Source organism: Pangasianodon hypophthalmus, chromosome 26, assembly GCF_027358585.1.
Source record: "Pangasianodon hypophthalmus isolate fPanHyp1 chromosome 26, fPanHyp1.pri, whole genome shotgun sequence".
NCBI lineage: Eukaryota > Metazoa > Chordata > Actinopteri > Siluriformes > Pangasiidae > Pangasianodon > Pangasianodon hypophthalmus.
In genome coordinates this window covers 15,866,970-15,886,574 of record NC_069735.1, presented here as the reverse complement: position 1 = coordinate 15,886,574, position 19,605 = coordinate 15,866,970, and the positions used below count along the sequence as shown (strand labels likewise).

The following is a 19,605-nucleotide window of genomic DNA, read 5'->3' as shown; positions in this document are numbered from 1 at the left end:
CGTTCCTGCGTCCCTGATTACTGATTGCACTCACCTGGTTCCCATTTTCCACTACACTAGATATACACAGCCTTTGGACATTCAGTCAGTTGTGAAGTAACACTCATTTGTGTATTTTTTCCTGACTTATCGAGCCTTATTCTCTGTGTTTAGCCATTCTGGTTTTTGATCATATTTCTGGTTAGTGCTTTTTTTCAATTCGGGTTTTGTCGTTATTGCTCTGTTTGCTGATCCCCTGACTCACTGCCTGTTTTTTGACTCTGAATTTGTCTAATTTTTATTTTTTTTTTTGCATTATCTGCCAGTTTCCTGTTAGATACTTGTCATGTTTCTGAGAAACCACAAAGCAAAAAAACTCCTCTGTCCTGAAGACTTTTCCGTGTTAGTTTTATCTCTGACACTGGAGACTCCTTCCATAAATGTTATATAAATGCTTCCTAACAGAAAAATTCACCTTATCAATGATTAGATGTTTTTTCTTTGTTAAATAACAACATTTTTCATCTGTTTATTGTGGAGCGTCCACAATACAAGTCCCTCTGAATTAGCTGTTGCTATAGAAACGATAACGCCTTAGAACTAGTGCATTAATACAAATCTGTGATCTGCAGCTGCACTACTGTCAGAGCTGCTGTTATAGAAAATTAATCAACACCTTCTGACCAATCAGATTTGAGTATTTAGCAGTATAATTGACACTTTGAAGATGTTCCTGATAATTAAGCAGAGTAAGAGTAGAAATATATCCAAATATCAAGCATGGATGTTGTAAAATTTTCCAGACAGATGCCTGTGATTTACCACTTGCAGAAAAGTCCAGCTATAAAAGCTCCGACGCCACAGAGGCAGACTCCAACAGCTACAAACAAAATCATCAAAGATGGAGACTCTGAGAGAGGAAAAACAATCACTCCGTAAAACATCGTGACAACTTAAACATATAAAACTCACATCTAACAATGCGATCAGACGTCTTACCATTTAAAGTCACAGGCACTGCAGCTGCACTCTGATTCCCGTATTTATTCTGAGCCACACAGTAAAACCATCCACTGCTGTTGAAGCTCAGTGTGAAGCTGTAACTCTGTCCAGATCCTAGAGGTGAGCTTTCATTCACCTTAAACCAGGTGTAGTCATGCACAGGTGGGTTAGCATCACTGCTGCAGGTCAGAGTCACTGAACTGCCCTCCACTAACTCACCAGAGGAGCTGATGGACACTGAGACTCTTTTAGGAGGGTCTGTAAAAAAGGACGATGTAACAGAACTGTAAGAATATGTCACAATATGTCACTGTATGTCATGTTTCCCAGCGCAGTGAGCACAACTTTCATGTCATCTTGGCATGGGTTCATGTCATGTGCTTTTGTTTATGTTACTATGTGCCTTGTTTCAGACTTTTTTTGTCCTTATTTTCACCCCTGTCCTGTGATTGGCATGTTGCCCTATTGTGTGCACCTGTTGTGTATTAGCGTATTGATTACTTTGTCTATGTACAGTATGCTCAGGTGTTTCTGTGATTCAGTGCGAAGTCTTTAAGTCTGAGCTGTGTTTCCCTAGTGAAGTGTTTCCAAGTTCCTCATTTCTTGTACTTCCTGTTTTTGACTCTCACCTGTTTTTTTTTTTTTTGATTTATGAATATGAATTATCCTCGTTTAATGCTGTCTGCCTGTGTTATGACCCCCGACATAAACTTTGATGACCATTGGTAGGTGGCCTCTTATAAAATCACATGATCAGTTTTTATACTTTATAATTCCATCTTTCTCACCCGCATGTTATAGAATACTGAGAGTGGATGTCAGTCGGTTGCTGTACACAAGCAATCAATCACTTACACAAAACTTTTACGGTCGCTTTATCAGAGTATTTCTCTCCGTATCGATTTCTGGCCTTGCACTTGTAATCTCCACTGTCCTCAGACCTGATCCTGTGGATGATATAAGATTGTTCTGTTCCTATAGAGGATGTTCCCTTATACCAGGTGTAGTCATGCACAGGTGGTTTAGCATCACTGCTGCAGGTCAGAGTCACTGAACTGCCCTCCACTATCTCACCAGAGCGACTGATGGACACTGAGACTCTCTTTGGAGGATCTGAAAAATACAAAACATTACAAAACAAAAGATATTTAGGTTTTAAAGCAATATGTGTATAAAATGTCTGTAGGTTTATGAACTCAAATTATGCAACACTTACACAAAAAATTTAGAGTCACTCCATCAGAGTATTTCTCTCCGTATCGATTTCTGGCCTTGCACTTGTACTCTCCACTGTCCTCAGACCTGAACCTGTTAATGATGTAAGATTGTCCTGTTCTAATGAAGGATGTTCCTTTATACCAGTTGTAGCTCACCACAGGTGGTTTAGCATCACTGCTGCAGGTCAGAGTCACTGAACTGCCCTCCACTATCTCACCAGAGGGACTGATGGACACTAAGACACTTTTTGGAGGATCTGAAAAATACAAAACAAAAGATATTTAAGTTCTGTCACAATCTGTGTATGAATGTCTTCAGTTTTATTATCTCCAACTGTGCAACACTCACACAAAAAATTTAGAGTCACTCCATCAGAGTATTTCTCTCCGTATCGATTTCTGGCCTTGCACTTGTACTCTCCACTGTCCTCAGACCTGATCCTGTGGATGATATAAGATTGTTCTGTTCCTATAGAGGATGTTCCCTTATACCAGGTGTAGTCATGCACAGGTGGGTTAGCATCACTGCTGCAGGTCAGAGTCACTGAACTACCCTCCACTATCTCACCAGAGGGACTGATGGACACTGAGACTCTCTTTGGAGGATCTGAAAAATACAAAACATTACAAAACAAAAGATATTTAGGTTTTAAAGAAATGTGTATATGAATGCCATTAAGTTTTATTATCTCAAACTATGCAACACTCACACAAAACATTTAAAGTTGCTCCATCAGAGTATTTCTCTCCGTATTGATTTCTGACGTTGCACTTGTACTCTCCACTGTCCTCAGACCTGATCCTGTTAATGATATAAGATTGTCCTGTTCTTATGAAGGATGTTTCCTTATACCAGGTGTAGTCATGCACAGGTGGGTTAGCATCACTGCTGCAGGTCAGAGTCACTGAACTGCCCTCCACTATCTCACCAGAGGGACTGATGGACACTGAGACTCTCTTGGGAGGATCTGAAATCCATCACAATATATTTAGGTTTTAAAGCAATACTTAGTCTATGTGAACAACTGAAATTTTTCAGAACTCACGCCAACACTTACACAAAACTTTTACAGTCACTTCCTCAGAGTATTTCTCTCCATATTGATTGCTGGACTTGCACTTGTACTCTCCACTGTCCTTAGAGCTGATCCTGTGGATGATATAAGATTGTTCTGTTCCTATAGAGGATGTTCCCTTATACCAGGTGTAGTCATGCACAGGTGGGTTAGCATCACTGCTGCAGGTCAGAGTCACTGAACTGCCCTCCACTATCTCACCAGAGGGACTGATGGACACTGAGACTCTCTTTGGAGGATCTGAAAAATACAAAACATTACAAAACACAAGATATTTAGGTTTTAAAGAAATGTGTATATGAATGCCATTAAGTTTTATTATCTCAAACTGTGCAACACTCACACAAAACATTTAAAGTTGCTCCATCAGAGTATTTCTCTCCGTATTGATTTCTGACGTTGCACTTGTACTCTCCACTGTCCTCAGACCTGATCCTGTTAATGATATAAGATTGTCCTGTTCTTATGAAGGATGTTTCCTTATACCAGGTGTAGTCATGCACAGGTGGGTTAGCATCACTGCTGCAGGTCAGAGTCACTGAACTGCCCTCCACTATCTCACCAGAGGGACTGATGGACACTGAGACTCTCTTTGGAGGGTCTAAAGGTAGAAAGACAAACAGAATGGTGGTGCATTTGGATTACCGAATCCTGGGTTCAAGTGTGTTAGGGCACAGTGTGCATTAGAGGTGTGTATCAAGACTGTGACAAAAGCCTTGTGTTAGTGGGCTGTCACTGAGATTAACATGAGAGCATACTGGACGTGGCTTATTGCTGCTGCAATGTGTGTGTTCATCAAATTATCTTCAATAACTGCTTTATCCTGGTTCAGGTTTCTGTGGTTTAAATGAATTATTTGGTAATATTTTGAGATATAGAACCTGGTAGTTTTATAAAGGTGAATATATAAATATGTACTTACAGTAGACATTAAGAGTAACAGCAGGGGAGCGATAACTTTGCCCCTTTACAGCACAGCTGTAGCTGCCTGAATCCTCCTGACTGACTGCTGGCAGATGAAGCAGGTTAGAGTTGTAGATGGAGTATAATTCACTTCCACTTTTGTACCAGGTGAATGTCGGAGTGTCAGTCAGCCTGCAGGTGGTTTTACATGTAAGAGTGACTGCATATCCCTCAAGCACGCTATCAGGAACCATGTCCACCTGAAGCTCTGTGAATGAGAGCAAAGAGGGAAAACATCCACAAATTTTGCTTTCCAACTTAAAACACACTGCAGTGATGTGATGCTGCCTGTAGATGGTGATATTTACTTGTTTTTAAAATGACAATTTTACAGAATACCTGAAACTCTCTTTATAATATAACAAACAAAAGTGTGAATGTCATTTATGAACATACCTACAAATTTTTAAATAACATATAGAAACTGTCGTCTTAAACCCAGCGTTTAATAAGTTATTTATCATGTTACATAGCAGGACCGTTTCCGAACATTTGGCAGCACCTTCCTCAGGGATACACACATGACAGCATACAGGGCTGACATTACTGTATATATCAGTTATTCAGTTATTTTATATAAGAATTAACCAACTATATACGTTATCTTGGATGAGGGAAAAAAAACAGTTCAATAAACATTAGAATAAAAAGAACTGAACAAGAATTACATACATAAGGAATTATATATCTAAAGAAGTCAATTATATAAATAAAATAAACAAAAAAAGGATATAAAATGTGTATTGACATTTAAGGCAAAGAAAAATAACTATTACAAATATATTATAATAGAAACTATTATAATAGAAATAATAATATTAAATAAATTATATAATCTTTGCAACAAAAATGCCTTTTTAACATATTTTCTGTAGGTTCTGCTTTGCTAAAGGTTAAGCCCAAGATTGTGAGAGAGAGAGAGAGAGAGAGAGAGAGAGAGAGAGACAGCAAAAGAGAGACAGAGAGAGAGAGAGAGAGCGAAAGAGAAATACAGAGAGAGATTGAGAGACAGCAAAAGAGAGAGAGAGAGAGAGCGAGAGAGACAGAGTGAGAGAGACAGCGAAAGAGAGATACAGAGAGCGAGAGAGAGAGAGAGAGAAGGAGAGGGAGGGAGAGCTTCAGACAGAGAGAGAGAAACAGCGAAAGAGAGATGCAGAGAGAGAGAGGGAGAGGGAGAGGGAGGGAGAGCTTCAGATAGGGAGAGAGAGAGAGAGAGAGAGAAACAATGAAAGAGAGATACAGAGAGAGAGAGAGGGAGAGGGAGGGAGAGAGGGAGGGAGAGCTTCAGACAGAGAGAGAGAGAGAGAAACAGTGAAAGAGGGAGGCACTGCATTGTAGCAATTTGGTAAGTTATATCACTATATTACTCAATTAAAAGCTATAGTTAGAAAAAAATCAGGACATAATTCTGTCTCAGTTATGAGTAACGATCCGAAGTGCTCATCTGTTTTGCCTCCTCTCTGTCATTTAATAGACACTCCAAAATGCCCGTTCATTCCACCTCCATCTGTATCTCCATGTTCAGAAAGAAAGAACGTGGCTGAAATCTGCAAGCGCCCAGCACAGCCAGATAATTCTCCTGTGAGCCAAAGACAGCGCTGTGCTTTCAAAAAAGAAATGCAACACGGGCGACACACGTTTTTCTACAGCCATGGCATTTAAACTGTATCTGACCTGAGTGTGTGGAACAGTGTCGGCGAGTATACAAAGATATTTGTAGCTTCCACCTGCGAGTGCTAAGCACTGATGTTGGTGCTGATGCTCGTGCTACACTTCCCCTCGCTTGCAGGTGCTACACTCTGCTTGTGAAGTTGAATTTTGAGACACTGGGAGCGGAAATAATGCTGCGTTTGATTCGAGGTCGCAGCTTGTAACTTGTAATTCGCTACCTACAACCAATCAGAGAAAAAGCCACAGAAACCCTCGACCACTCGTCAACTCTCCAACAGTAGTCTTCACAACGCATTTGCTTGTTAAATCTGTAACACTGACTCTACTGCCTCGCTGTTTAGGGAGGAAAAGTCGAACATGCCGAGGTGGAAGTGATGGCATTCCGACCTGCAAGTTACGACTTACAAGTTGAGTTGAACGCAGCGTAAGACACATGTTCCCACTGCTATAACTGGTCACTCTCAACCGATCCCTTCTTCCGTGTTGCGCTGCTGCCACATGATTGTAATCGGATAATTGCATGAATACATAGGTGTTCTTATTATTATTATGGTGTATGTGTGTGTGTGTGTGTGTGTTTCAGCTGGCGGAGCTTACCTGTGACAGAAAGATGAACAACTTGAAAACTACATGGAGTTGCCATGAAGTTATAGGTCCTCTGGTCCTGTTGTGTCACATCGGTCAGTGTTATTGGGCTGCAGTAATACGGTGTGAAGTGCTGAACCAGTCCGCTGTACTGATGGTCTGGAATCAGATAATGAACCTTTGTAGTCTGGTCTTCGCTCTGGTACATTATTTGAAATGTGCAAGGAAACTGATAGATGCAGATGCAGCCCAGCGTCACTGTAGACCCCCTTACAGCACAAGCAGAGTAGCGTGTGTGACACACAAAGGGATAGTAGGGTGTGTGACACACATTATGCTGCTGCTGTGAAACTCCTGCAACACAAAATGAAAAAAAAAATGGGTTAGTGATGACTACAGGGGCCTCAGACTGAGCTCTTTTATAACTAAAGGTACAAAATGAAGTGCACAGGTTTTGTAGAGCAGGAGAGGAGCTGCAGAAAAGCAGACCTTAAAGGTGCAATAGCCCTTTTTTTATTTCTTACTTATTCAAACACAATTAATAAATACATTAAATCTCTGCCGAGGGCAGATGCTAATCCTAAAGGTAGATTTCCAAAAGCACGTCCAGCCGTTCTGTATGTGAACTAGCCTATAGCCATGCTATTCACTGTTGTTAACAACTTTGCAAATAACCCTGACGATTGAATAAATATGCAAATTAGTCCATGACATCACCTGGTGACAGTTTTTTGGGACTTTTGGGACTTTCTCTTGAAGAACTGTGTCTGACTGCAGATTACTTTCACGGGCATGTGAAGGTGAAATCGTTCTTTATTGAAATCAAGTGCAAGATAAATGCTTCATCGTTTCATTTTGTGAACATAGAAATGGCAGTACAGAATCTGTATCTAGCGAGTAATTACATTTTTAATCAGGTTGCCAGTTCAGGTTTAAATCATAATAAGGTAAGAATAAGTTTAAATTGGTTTATAAGTTTAAAAGAATAAGTTTAAAAGTGGAGCCAAGTGTTTGGCTTCAGTCGAGTGAGTACAATTCAAAAGCCTCAAATCCTGCTTTTAAATAAGTGTTTCCTCATTAAATGATGAGGTTGTGTGTAATCTTTCTCTGGATGAAGCATTTGCAAAAATGTCAACATTTACATTTTGGTTGCAGAGCAAAGAAAGTGTGTCATGCTTGACCCCCTTGACTGACAGTTAGATCCTTATGAGCACTTATAGCATTCAGAAGAAGTAAAATAAATGAATAAATGCACTGGAGTGCTGCTATCTCACACCTCCTGCTACACGAGTGAACGAGGAACAATCCACGAGGAGCTTCTCATCGAAAATAATCATACACACTACAGACTTACAGAATTTGATTAACTTTCCACATAAATATGTGATGCTCAGACTCACCGGTCATTACGACTAATAAGAGGAGAGAAGCAGGAGGAATAAACTGGAGCAACACCATCATAGCAAAGTCTACAAACATAACAGAGATTTTTCATTTACTCTCAATAATCTTTACACAGTAAACAGCTTGTGTCATTTCAATGAATGCATTAAGTTAGATATGAGTAAGATATGTAAGACATGTCAGACCTGACGCTGACACGTGCTCTGACCTCATTTGACCTCATGTAAAATATAAATATGAAAATGATAGTGTAAAGTGTATGATATACAGTCTCTTACCTCGTGGTGTAAACTCTGAGCGGTGGATGAGAAATGAAGACTCAGTTCTGAGCTTTAAGTCTGTGACAGTCGCGACTTCCACATGTCGTGTTTATCCGCTAACCACATCCCACAAAGCATTGTGAAATTGAGCTACGCTTTCGCAGCGCTAGTAATATATATATATATATACACACACACACACACACACACATATATATATATCTATATCTATATACACACACATATATATATCTATATCGATACACACACACACACACACACACATATATATATATCTATACGCACACACACATATATATATATTTGTACATATATATATATATATATGTGTGTGTGTGTGTGTGTACACACAACATATGGCCAAAAGTATGTGCACCCCTGACCATCACACTCATATGTGCTTGCTGAACAATTCCATTCCTGATTTATTCCCTCTGTGTTTGCTGTTATAATAAGCTCCACTCTTCTGCGAAGTCTTTCCACTAGATGTTGGAGCGTGGCTGTGGGGATTTGTGTTCATTCAGCTACAAGAGCATTAGTGAGATCAGGCGCTGATGTTGGTGAGGAGGTCTGGGGTTCAGTCGGTGTTCCAGTTCATCCCAAAGGTGTTCAGTGGGGTTGAGGTCAGAGCTCTGTGCAGGACACTTGAGTTCTTCCACTCCAACCTTCACACACCATGTCTTCAAAAATGGAGAGGTGAGGATTCAACAATGACCAAGCAGTGTTTTTTTTTCTCTGGTGAGCCTGTGTCCACTGTGTGTGTGTGTGTGTGTGTGTGTGTGATATACAGTACTGTGCAAAAGTCTTAGGCACCCAAAAAGAGAACATTTTCTATGTCAGTAAAGAAAGCAACTTATTACATAACAGGTGACTTTTCAGACAAAAAAACATAAAAATACACAAATTCATATATACCCGAGACAAATGGTTTTTTTATGTAGAAATGTTTAATTTCCGTGTTTTTAAACGCATCTTTACTTTACAGCATTTCTTTGCATGTGCATGATGCGTATATAACTTATGTTACCGAGCCTTTGCTGTGGAACTGCTTGATAAAAATAACGACTTAACTGACGTGACATCATATACGTGGGCGTGATCAGTCTCAAACAGGAAGTCGACCAGCAGGAGAAATGACATATGCTTTGGGTAGCGTATTTATAAAGTTATAAGACTGTCATGAATAATATATTCCACATACATATGTTTGTATGTATATATGATGCATTTATACAGTAACTAAATAAGCATAAAGGTATTTGGGACAAATTTATAGTACAATTAGTACAGAGAGGAAACATGTAACTGAGGATGAAAGTAAACTTATGCGTTCCAAGCCATGGAACCAGACATGAAATGGGGAACATGACATATAAACATTTTACTTCACACGTCCACCATTGCTCAGAAAAGTTCAGGGAAGTGTCATGTGTTTGGGGAGTTTGTTTTATTAATAGCAAGAAAGCTTACATATACTCTATATTCAGCGCAGTACACAGTGTTTCCAGAGAAACAGGATGTTTCTATAGAGTTGAGCAATGTGTTATACACACGGAGGTATCATGAATGGTGTACTAAGAATGAACTCGGGTAAAAATATTACACACATTGAGTACTTTTTTTTAACTTTAGAGAAATAGCAATGGCATTTAATTTAATGGCAATCTAAATATTTATAGAAGACCTTTCATCCAAAGACAAAAAAAAAGAGAAAGGTTGTGTCTGTTTTGTTCAAAGAACCAAATGGAAAAAAAAAGTAGGAGGAGGAGGAGCAACATTGAAGAAAAGAAAAGAAAAGAATTTCCATTAATGTTATTCTATACAATAGAAAAAACAGAAATAATAGTAATGATGAAACAGATCTGTGTATATGGACATATGATAGAGTTTTATTCGTATATGAACATGTGCGATATTCTTGGTATTTATCTACACGCTTCCAGGCAGGACGAAAGAAGCGAGCACCGTCCAATAAACATGGAAGAATTGTCTATGCAAAATAGTAAACAAACAAACAAACAAACAAATAAATAAATAAATACGACATTGCACCTGTAGAGAGAGCACTCATCAGGCTTTTGAGGGAGTAATTTAATATTTCGTGATGCCTTCTCTTCTTTGCTGTATGAACAGGGGAAATATTTTTACGCTTGTAAATGATTGTCATTTTGTTGTAGCCTGTAAAATGTTTAAATCCCTGTTTAGGGGATAAGAGAGTAAAATATCAGCAGAAGCACCAGGACAGTGTGTAGGCGGGGTGTAGGCGGGGTGTAGGCAGGGTGTAGGCGGGGTGTAGGCAGGGTGTAGGCGGGGTGTAGGCAGGGAGAAGCCTGAGGGGGTGGAGATGTGCTTGATCCCATGCTGCTGTCCTGTAGAACAGTGAGCTCTTGGTTATGAAGGTGTTTCTTCCGGTTCTATGTTGGAGTGGAACGTCACAACTCGGTGTCCTTGGATACGAGCCGTTTCTAGGCAACCGGACAAACACAAACACTGGCCAACATCTTGACAGGTGTAGCTGATGATATCTGTGTGCCTGAGTCAGACTCAGTGTGTTATTTATCCCGGTGTGTGTTATTTATCAATCCCCGGTTACTTCCCCGGTATGTCTGCTCGAGTTTTATCGGCGCGGCCCCGTTACAGCGCGCACGCGGAGGAAACCCTTAACCAGCCCCGTTACTCGGGCACTTCCGCCGGTCTCGCGACGGCCGGTTACCGTTCCGCTAAATACACCCCGGATGAGTGGTTCGCCAACAACCGCGCCGCGCTGAACCGGGCCGCCGCCGAGAGCGCGAGCGCCGAACAGATCCAGCGCGCGTCCAAAGCGCTCCGGGCGGAGACCGAGGCTACCGGGGCGCTCCGGCAGACCGACGGCACCAGACACCTGGGCGAGCGCCTGCAGGACATCCACTTCCGGAGGTCGGAGCTGGAGCGGCACATCGCGCGCCTGCTGACGGACACCGAGCGGCTCGCGACGCTGAAGCGGAGGCTGGAGAAAGCGCTGCACGCGACCGAGATCCCGTTCGCCATCGCCGCGGATAACCTCACGTGCAGAGAGAGACGCTCCGGACCAGACCTCGTTCAAGACCGCGTGGAGGAAGAACTTCTCAAAGTAGCTGCATTACTGAAGAGTTATTAACTTTACTGACGCGTTATTAACTTTACTGACGCGTTATTAACGTCACTGACGCGTTATTAACTTTACTGACGAGTTACTAACATTACTGACGCGTTATTAACGTCACTGACGCGTTATTAACTTTACTGACGAGTTACTAACATTACTGACGCGTTATTAACGTCACTGAGGCGTTATTAACTTTACTGACGCGTTATTAACATTACTGACGCGTTATTAACTTTACTGACGAGTTACTAACATTACTGTCGCGTTATTAACTTTACTGTGAAGTTACTAACATTACTGTCGCGTTATTAACTTTACTGTGAAGTTACTAACATTACTGTCGCGTTATTAACTTTACTGACGAGTTACTAACATTACTGTCGCGTTATTAACTTTACTGTGAAGTTACTAACATTACTGACGCGTTATTAACGTCACTGACGCGTTATTAACATTACTGTCGCGTTATTAACTTTACTGTCGCGTTATTAACATTACTGTCGCGTTATTAACTTTACTGTCGCGTTATTAACTTTACTGACGCGTTATTAACTTTACTGTTGCGTTATTAACTTTACTGACGCGTTATTAACGTCACTGACGCGTTATTAACATTACTGTCGCGTTATTAACATTACTGTCGCGTTATTAACATTACTGTCGCGTTATTAACTTTACTGTTGCGTTATTAACTTTACTGACGCGTTATTAACGTCACTGACGCGTTATTAATGTTACTGTCGCGTTATTAACATTACTGTCGCGTTATTAACGTCACTGACGCATTATTAACTTTACTGACGCGTTATTAACTTTACTGACGCTTTATTAACTTTTACTGTAGCGTTATTAACTTTACTGACGCATTTTTAACTTTTACTGTAGCGTTATTAACTTTACTGACGCGTTATTAACTTTACTGACGCGTTAATAACTTTACTGTAGATTTATTAACGTTACTGAAGAGTTACTAACATTACTGACGCATTATTAACTTTACTGTCGCTTTATTAACTTTACTGTGAAGTTACTAACATTACTGACGTGTTATTAACGTCACTGACGCATTATTAACTTTACTGTCGCGTTATTAACTTTACTGTCGCGTTATTAACGTTACTGTCGCATTATTAATGTTACTGAAGAGTTACTAACTTTACTGACGCGTTATTAACTTTACAGACGAGTTACTAACATTACTGACGCGTTATTAACTTTACTGTCGCGTTATTAACGTTACTGTCGCGTTATTAACGTTACTGAAGAGTTACTAACATTACTAACGCGTTATTAACTTTACTGACGCTTTATTAACTTTACTAACGCGTTATTAACATTACTGACGAGTTATTAACGTTACTGTCGCATTATTAACGTTACTGACGCGTTACTAACATTACTGAAGATTTATTAACGTTACTGAAGAGTTAATAACTTTGCTGACGCGTTAATAACGTTACTGATGCGTTATTAACTTTACTGAAGCGTTATTAACATTACTGACGCGTTAATAACGTTACTGAAGAGTTATAACATTACTGAAGAGTTATTAACTTTACTGACGCGTTAATAAAGTTACTGAAGAGTTATTAACATACTGACGAGTTATTAACGTTACTGTCGAGCTAATAACGTTACTGACGCATTATTAACTTTACTGGTGAGTTATTAACGTTACTGACGCATTATTAACGTTACTGAAGAGTTATTAACATTACTGTCGAGTTATTAACGTTACAGACGAGTTATTAACTTTACTGAAGTGTTAATAACATTACTGATGAGTTATTAACGTTACTCACGAGTTATTAACATACTGTTGAGTTATTAACATTACCGTCAAGTTATTAACGTTACTGATGAGTTTTAAATATTACTGTCGAGTTATTAACATTACTGATGAGTTATTAATAATGTTACTATCACATTATTAACGTTACTGATGAGTTATTAACGTTACTAATAAGTTATTAACATACTGATGAGCTATGAACGTTACTGTCGTGTAATTAACATATTGACGATTATTAGCTTTACTGTCGAGTTATTAATGTTACTGTCGAGTTATCAACGTTACTAAACAGTTATTAAATTTACTGTCGAGTTATTGACCTACTGTCGATTTACTAACGGTACTGTCAAGTTATTAACATTACTGATGATTTATTAACGTTACTGTTGAGTAATTAAAGTTACTGTGGAGTTATTAACCAAACTGCCAAGTTATTAACGTTACTAATGAGTTATTAACATTACTAATGAGTTATTAATGTTACTAATGAGTTATTAACGTTACTAATGAGTTATTAATGTTACTGTCAAATTATTAACTTTCTGTCGAGTTATTAATGTTACTGTCGAGTTATTAACAGTACTGTTAAGTTATTAACGTTACTGTAGAGTTATTACATACTGAAGAGTTATTAACATTACTAATATGTTATTTACATACTGATTAATTTAATCATTAACGTTACTAATAAGTTATTAACATAATGATGAGTTATTAACATTACTGTCGTGTAATTAACATACTGACAAGTTATTAAGGTTACTAATGAGTTATTAACATTACTGTTGTGTAATTAACATACTGACAAGTTATTAACGTTACTGAAGAGTTATTAACATTACTGTCGAGTTATTAACGTTACAGACGAGTTATTAACTTTACTGAAGTGTTAATAACATTACTGATGAGTTATTAACGTTACTCACGAGTTATTAACATACTGTTGAGTTATTAACGTTACCATCAAGTTATTAACGTTACTGATGAGTTTTAAATATTACTGACGAGTTATAAATGTTACTCACGAGTTATTAACTTTACTGACAAGTTATTAACGTTACTATCACATTATTAATGTTACTGATGAGTTATTAACATTACTAATAAGTTATTAACATACTGATGAGTTATTAACATTAGTGTCGTGTAATTAACGTACTGACGAGTTATTACTGTTACTAATGAGTTATTAATATTACTGTCGCGTTATTATCATTACTGTCGAGTTATTAACATACTAACGAGTTACTAACATTACTGATGAGATATTGACATTACTGATGAGTTATTAACGTTACACTTCGATTTATTAACATTACTGTTGAGTTATAAACATTACAGACATGCTATTAACATTACTGCGGAGTTACTGACGTTACAGACAGATGATTTATTAACATAATAGTTATAAATTATTTTTCATCTGCCATTTTATTTTTAGCAACATGTGAAATGTGCTATTTAAGAAGGAGCCTCATTTAACACACCTGTTGAATTATTCACAACAGGAAGTGGAGCTGATTAAGAGCATCCAGGCTCTGCTGAAGAAAACTCATGATCAAACTGTCACTCAGATCAGGTAATGACATTAACATAACGCCTGGATCTATTTTATTTTAAATCAAATTATTCTCAGAGATTTATCAAAGCTAAATTATGCAGTGTGTTATGAGGCTTTGCAGGTGGTCTGTCTTCTGTGTTATCGGGTGACTCAGTACCACTTCTTGTGTGTGTGTGTGTCTGTGTGTGTGTGTGTGTGTGTGTGTGTGTGTGTGTGCAGGCTAAACAGGAATGCTCAGCAGGTTCTGGAGCTCGACTGGTCCGATAAATATGAAGCCTACAGTCTGGACGATCAGTGTGGACGCTATCGCAACACCAGCACGAACACCCAACATCATGCTAACTCGGCTACAGCACAACATCAGTGAGACACACACACACACTCTGCACACACACACACACACACTGCACACACACACACACACACACTCTGCACACACACGTATGATCACTCGTAGATCTTCAGCCTATAGAGCTGAATGTCCCTCTTTTTCTCCCTCTGTGTTTTGTGTGTGTGTGTGTGTGTGTGTGTGTGTGTGCAGAGTGTGTGATGTAGACGGGTGGATGAGGTTCACTCAGAGTAACGTGGCTCAGGCTGAGCGTGAGGAGGAGGCGAGTGCGGCGTTGTGTGCGTTGTGTGAGCGTGTTCTGCAGGAGACCGCTGAGGACCTGCAGGCGCAGAGCGACACCGTGAACGAGGCCTTCATACAGCGCTGCCACGAGCTCTCACACACCAAGAGCCAGCTGGAGCTGCAACTTAAACAGGTAACACACTCACACACACACACACACACACACACACACACACACTGTTCCATTACTATATTTAGTACAAGTAAAGAAGCAAGTGCGTTCACATCTGTTGGTTTTGTTGTCGTTTTCTGAATCTGAATACAGCAAAATTAATTCTTTTGATTTGTTTGCAATTTAGTTTGGTTTGGTTTCACATGACTTGTAATTAAACGAAGCAAAAAGCAAAAATAAAAATGTTGTCTGAGACGTGTGTAGGGCTGAAAACGTCCTCGTAAAACTCTTTCGTTCATTGGTCAGGAATATAGCAAAATATGGAAAAAGGTAAACAATTCTTTACCAAGCGTGCGTAGAAATCACACAGAGAACACGAAGAACATGAAGAACATGGAGCTGATGCATAATTATATCATTAACTAGTTAAAAAGAAATTGTTTATCAGCTCACGGCATGGCTATTTCACTTCCTACAGCCGAGTCGATTCAGAGTTGATTCAGAGTCGATTCAGAGTTGATTCAGAGTCAATACAGAGTCGTTTTCTCATTACAGTTGGATTAGAAGTGAACTGAGATCACCTCGCTCACCCGTACTTGTAAACTTTTAGTGTACTTGGCTAAAGTTTTAGTTTACTTAACTCTGTGTGTGTGTGCGTGTGTATGTGTGTGTGTGTGTGTGTGTGTGTGTGTGTGTGTGTGTGTGTGTGCGTGTGCAGGTACTGGAGCAGATCGGTTCTCAGGAGCGGAATATCAGCTCTCTGCAGCAGGCTGTGTTTGATAAAGAGGCTCCTCTGCGTGTGGCTCAGTCACGACTGCACTCCAGAGCACAGAGACCCAACATGGAGCTGTGCAGAGACCAGCCTCAGATCAGGTACACACACACACACACACACACACACACACACACGCTGCTGACTGGTCGGCTGTGAAGCCTCTTGTGACATGGCCAGTGACAGCTGGAATTCAAACTGTTAGATATTCCATCAATTTACCTGAACACAAACAAATCTCGAACTTTAAACTGAAATATTTTAAAGATTTATTGAATGAAATATTTTAAAGTACATATAATATCATAACATTGATTTGCGTACACATGACAACTTTTTATGCCGTAATAGTTTTTCCTCTTTTTAGTATAAAAATATAATGTAAAGAATCACTTTAGTTATTGGTTTTAAATCTAGTATGCATTAATAAAGGAATAAATATTCCTTTTACTTTTGTAGTTTAATTAAAGCTCTATAAAATTATTCTCATACTGAAACCTGATAAAGCATCATTCATATGTGTGTGTGTGTGTGTGTGTGTGTGTGTGCAGTCTGCTCAGTGAGGTGGAGCAGATCTCGGGCAGTGTGTGTGTTCTGCAGCAGCAGTTGCGTGAGGCGCGCGACTCTCTCGCTCGCCTGGAGGAGAACAGGATGCTGCTGGAGAAAGACATCGGCTGTAAAACACACTCGCTGCTCATCGACCGGGAGAAGTGTATGAAACACCGCATGCTGTACCCCACTGTGCTCGCGCTGTCCGGATACTGACACACACACACACACACACACACACACACACTTCAATGCATCTATAAACGCTATGCCTGATTTGGTTTGTTGTGTTATCTTTCATTTAATTTTTTTCCCCACATATTAAGGAGGCATGGCCTTGTGTATGCCAGTCTTAGAAAAGGAGGCGTGGCCTATGTATGTCAGTCTTAGAAAAGGAGGCGTGGCCTGTGTGTGTCTGTCTTAGAAAAGGAGGTGTGGCCTCTGTGTGTGAGTTTTTGAAAAGGAGGCATGGCCTGTGTGTATGTCAGTCTTAGAAAAGGAGGCGTGGCCTCTGTGTGTGAGTTTTTGAAAAGGAGGCATGGCCTGTGTGTCTGTTAGTCTTAGAAAAGGAGGCGTGGCCTCTGTGTGTGAGTTTTTGAAAAGGAGGCGTGGCCTCTGTGTGCCTGTTAGTCTTAGAAAAGGAGGCGTGGCCATTAAGTTGTTCATCGTATCCTCTCAGAAACAGATACACCGTTTTTATCTTATTTCTTATTTTTGAACTTATGCTAAACATTAAAATGACCTACAGTGTGAAAAGTATACGTCCCTATTAACATATCTGTATTTCTAAATAACAGAATACCCTAAACAGAATCGTACAAGATAGCTTGTGAAACTATGCTAATGCTAACTATGCTGCACTGTCCTGACTAGCTGTTGTTTGTTAGCTTCATTCAGCCTCACTCCAGCACCGGTTCAGCTCAGACCCTTTCAGATAAAATGAAGTCAGTGTCAATAAAACCAGGAAAGCTAAGCAATGATATGGGGTTAGGATAGCAGCAATAAGATTTGATCTAAAATACATAAATAGTGATAGACCTTGTAAAAGAAGATGGCTAACATTACACATTAACACTTAGCTAGCCAGAGCTAGCTATCACACATTACACATTAACACTTAGCTAGCCAGAGCTAGCTATCACACATTACACATTAACACTTAGCTAGCCAGAGCTAGCTGTCACACAAATTCACACTCATTTTAAAAATCAAAGGTCAGTGTTATTGACTGTTTGAAATGAGTATGCCCCGAAGGAGCGATAACTGTGTTATTTAAAAAAAAAAAAAAGTAAAAAGGACATATTTCTGTGAATGTTTGCGAAAGAGAGACGAGAGCACAGTGTTTTAAGTCCTTGAGAGCACTTTGTGAGGTGATTATTATTATTATTATTATTATTATTATTATTATTATTATTATTATTATTATTGTGTACTGGTGATAGCTCTGCGGTTCTCTGTAGCCGCTGCCTCCCTCATCTCCAGAGAGGCCTGTTCACTGTACACACACACACACACACCTCAGTTGTTCACACACAGTATTGACTTTTTAAATTATGTAACAGAAATATTAGCAGTACACTCTTAGATGGAGGGTTCTTCAAAAGGTTCTGTGTATAGATGAGGGTTCTTAGCTTTCTAAATAAAAAAAATAATAAATTGGGAGCCTTTCTGTTATTGTTCTACACAGAACCTTAAAGAGATTCCCCTAAAATGACGACTAAAGAACCCTTAAGCGTTCTATATTTCACCTGTGTAGGTTTATGTATGTATAAAGCATACATAATAACGTATAAAACCTGATTTAGGCTTCCTTCAGAAATGCAAGTCTCTAATACGTTGTGGTTTCTATAGTAACAGCTCGTTCACAGGGACGCGTACGGCGGACGCGCCACATACACAGATTAAAAAAGTGTATGTAATCGTTGATATGGTGACGTTTTCTTTAAAGAGATTTATGGAAGGAGTCTCCAGTGTCAGCGCTTAGTAACAGTAAAGCTGTAGCTTCACGTTTTCCGACAGTTTCAGGACAGAGGAGTTTACGCTTTGCGGTTTCTCAGTAATGTGACAGGGTGAGTTTTTTTTTTTTTTGTCTTATTAACTTCAAGAGAGAGAAAAAAGACAAGCTGTTGAGGGGACGATTGTTTATAGCTGCTATAACATAAGTGAGAACAGGAACTAACTTGGATAGTTAGATAATGGATAGTCCACAACATTAAATGTAACTATAAATGGACAAAAAGTATGACGTGAAATAAAACACTTAAGTACACACATGAATGGTTTGTCTCATGGACGTCGAGTGCCGCTCCTCGTAGCCTTCCCTCCTTCAGAGCCTGAGCTAGAGCCTTTTCAACCACTCAAGCTGTGTTCACCAGAAAAGCCCCCTGACACACGCCCACACACCCACACACCCACACACACGCACACACACACACACGCACACACACACACACACACACACACGCACACACACACACAAACTGATATAGGGGAAATAAAAAGCAATTCTCTTCTGTGACCTAAAGGAGGCAGTACAGGTTAAGATTAGGATACAAAGTCTCTCTCTCTCTCTCTCTCTCTCTCTCTCTCTCTCTCTCTCTGTGTGTGTGTGTGTGTGAGAGAGAGAGAGAGAGAGAGAGAGAGAGAGAGAGAGAGATTCACAGCAAGTGTTGGAGAAGAAGCAGTAGGATGGAACAGAGTGTGCTGTGGTTAAAACTGTAAAACCTGGTTATATATTATGTCAGGAATAAAACACTTGGTGTCATGCTGTTATAAGAAAATAATGAACCTGTAGTGTTTTCTTCCTTTAACAGAACAGCACATTTACCAACAATTACATTTTTATTTATTAAAGATAGACATGCACTTTTTATTCATTTATACATT

The 19,605-nt window shown here is 39.4% G+C and overlaps 2 protein-coding genes across 2 annotated transcripts; one reads left to right on the top strand and one right to left on the bottom strand.

The window, feature by feature from the left end:
• Positions 1–1,828: 1,828 nt before the first annotated feature.
• Positions 1,829–6,701, bottom strand: LOC128317492 (B-cell receptor CD22-like). Its single transcript, XM_053229667.1, has 8 exons — positions 6,506–6,701; positions 4,197–4,445; positions 3,618–3,875; positions 3,257–3,514; positions 2,909–3,166; positions 2,548–2,805; positions 2,198–2,455; positions 1,829–2,094 (listed from the first exon to the last, which is right to left on the bottom strand). The coding sequence occupies exons 1-8, from the start codon at positions 6,699–6,701 to the stop codon at positions 1,829–1,831; spliced, it is 2,001 nt and encodes a 666-aa protein (XP_053085642.1).
• Positions 6,702–10,570: 3,869 nt separating this feature from the next.
• tekt4 (tektin 4) lies at positions 10,571–19,302 on the top strand. The gene is made up of 6 exons (XM_026931726.3): positions 10,571–11,287; positions 14,603–14,673; positions 14,875–15,018; positions 15,197–15,419; positions 16,117–16,271; positions 16,722–19,302. Exons 1-6 carry the CDS (start codon positions 10,697–10,699, stop codon positions 16,933–16,935), a joined length of 1,398 nt encoding a protein of 465 aa, XP_026787527.2. The 5' UTR covers positions 10,571–10,696; the 3' UTR covers positions 16,936–19,302.
• The last annotated feature ends 303 nt before the right edge of the window (positions 19,303–19,605 follow it).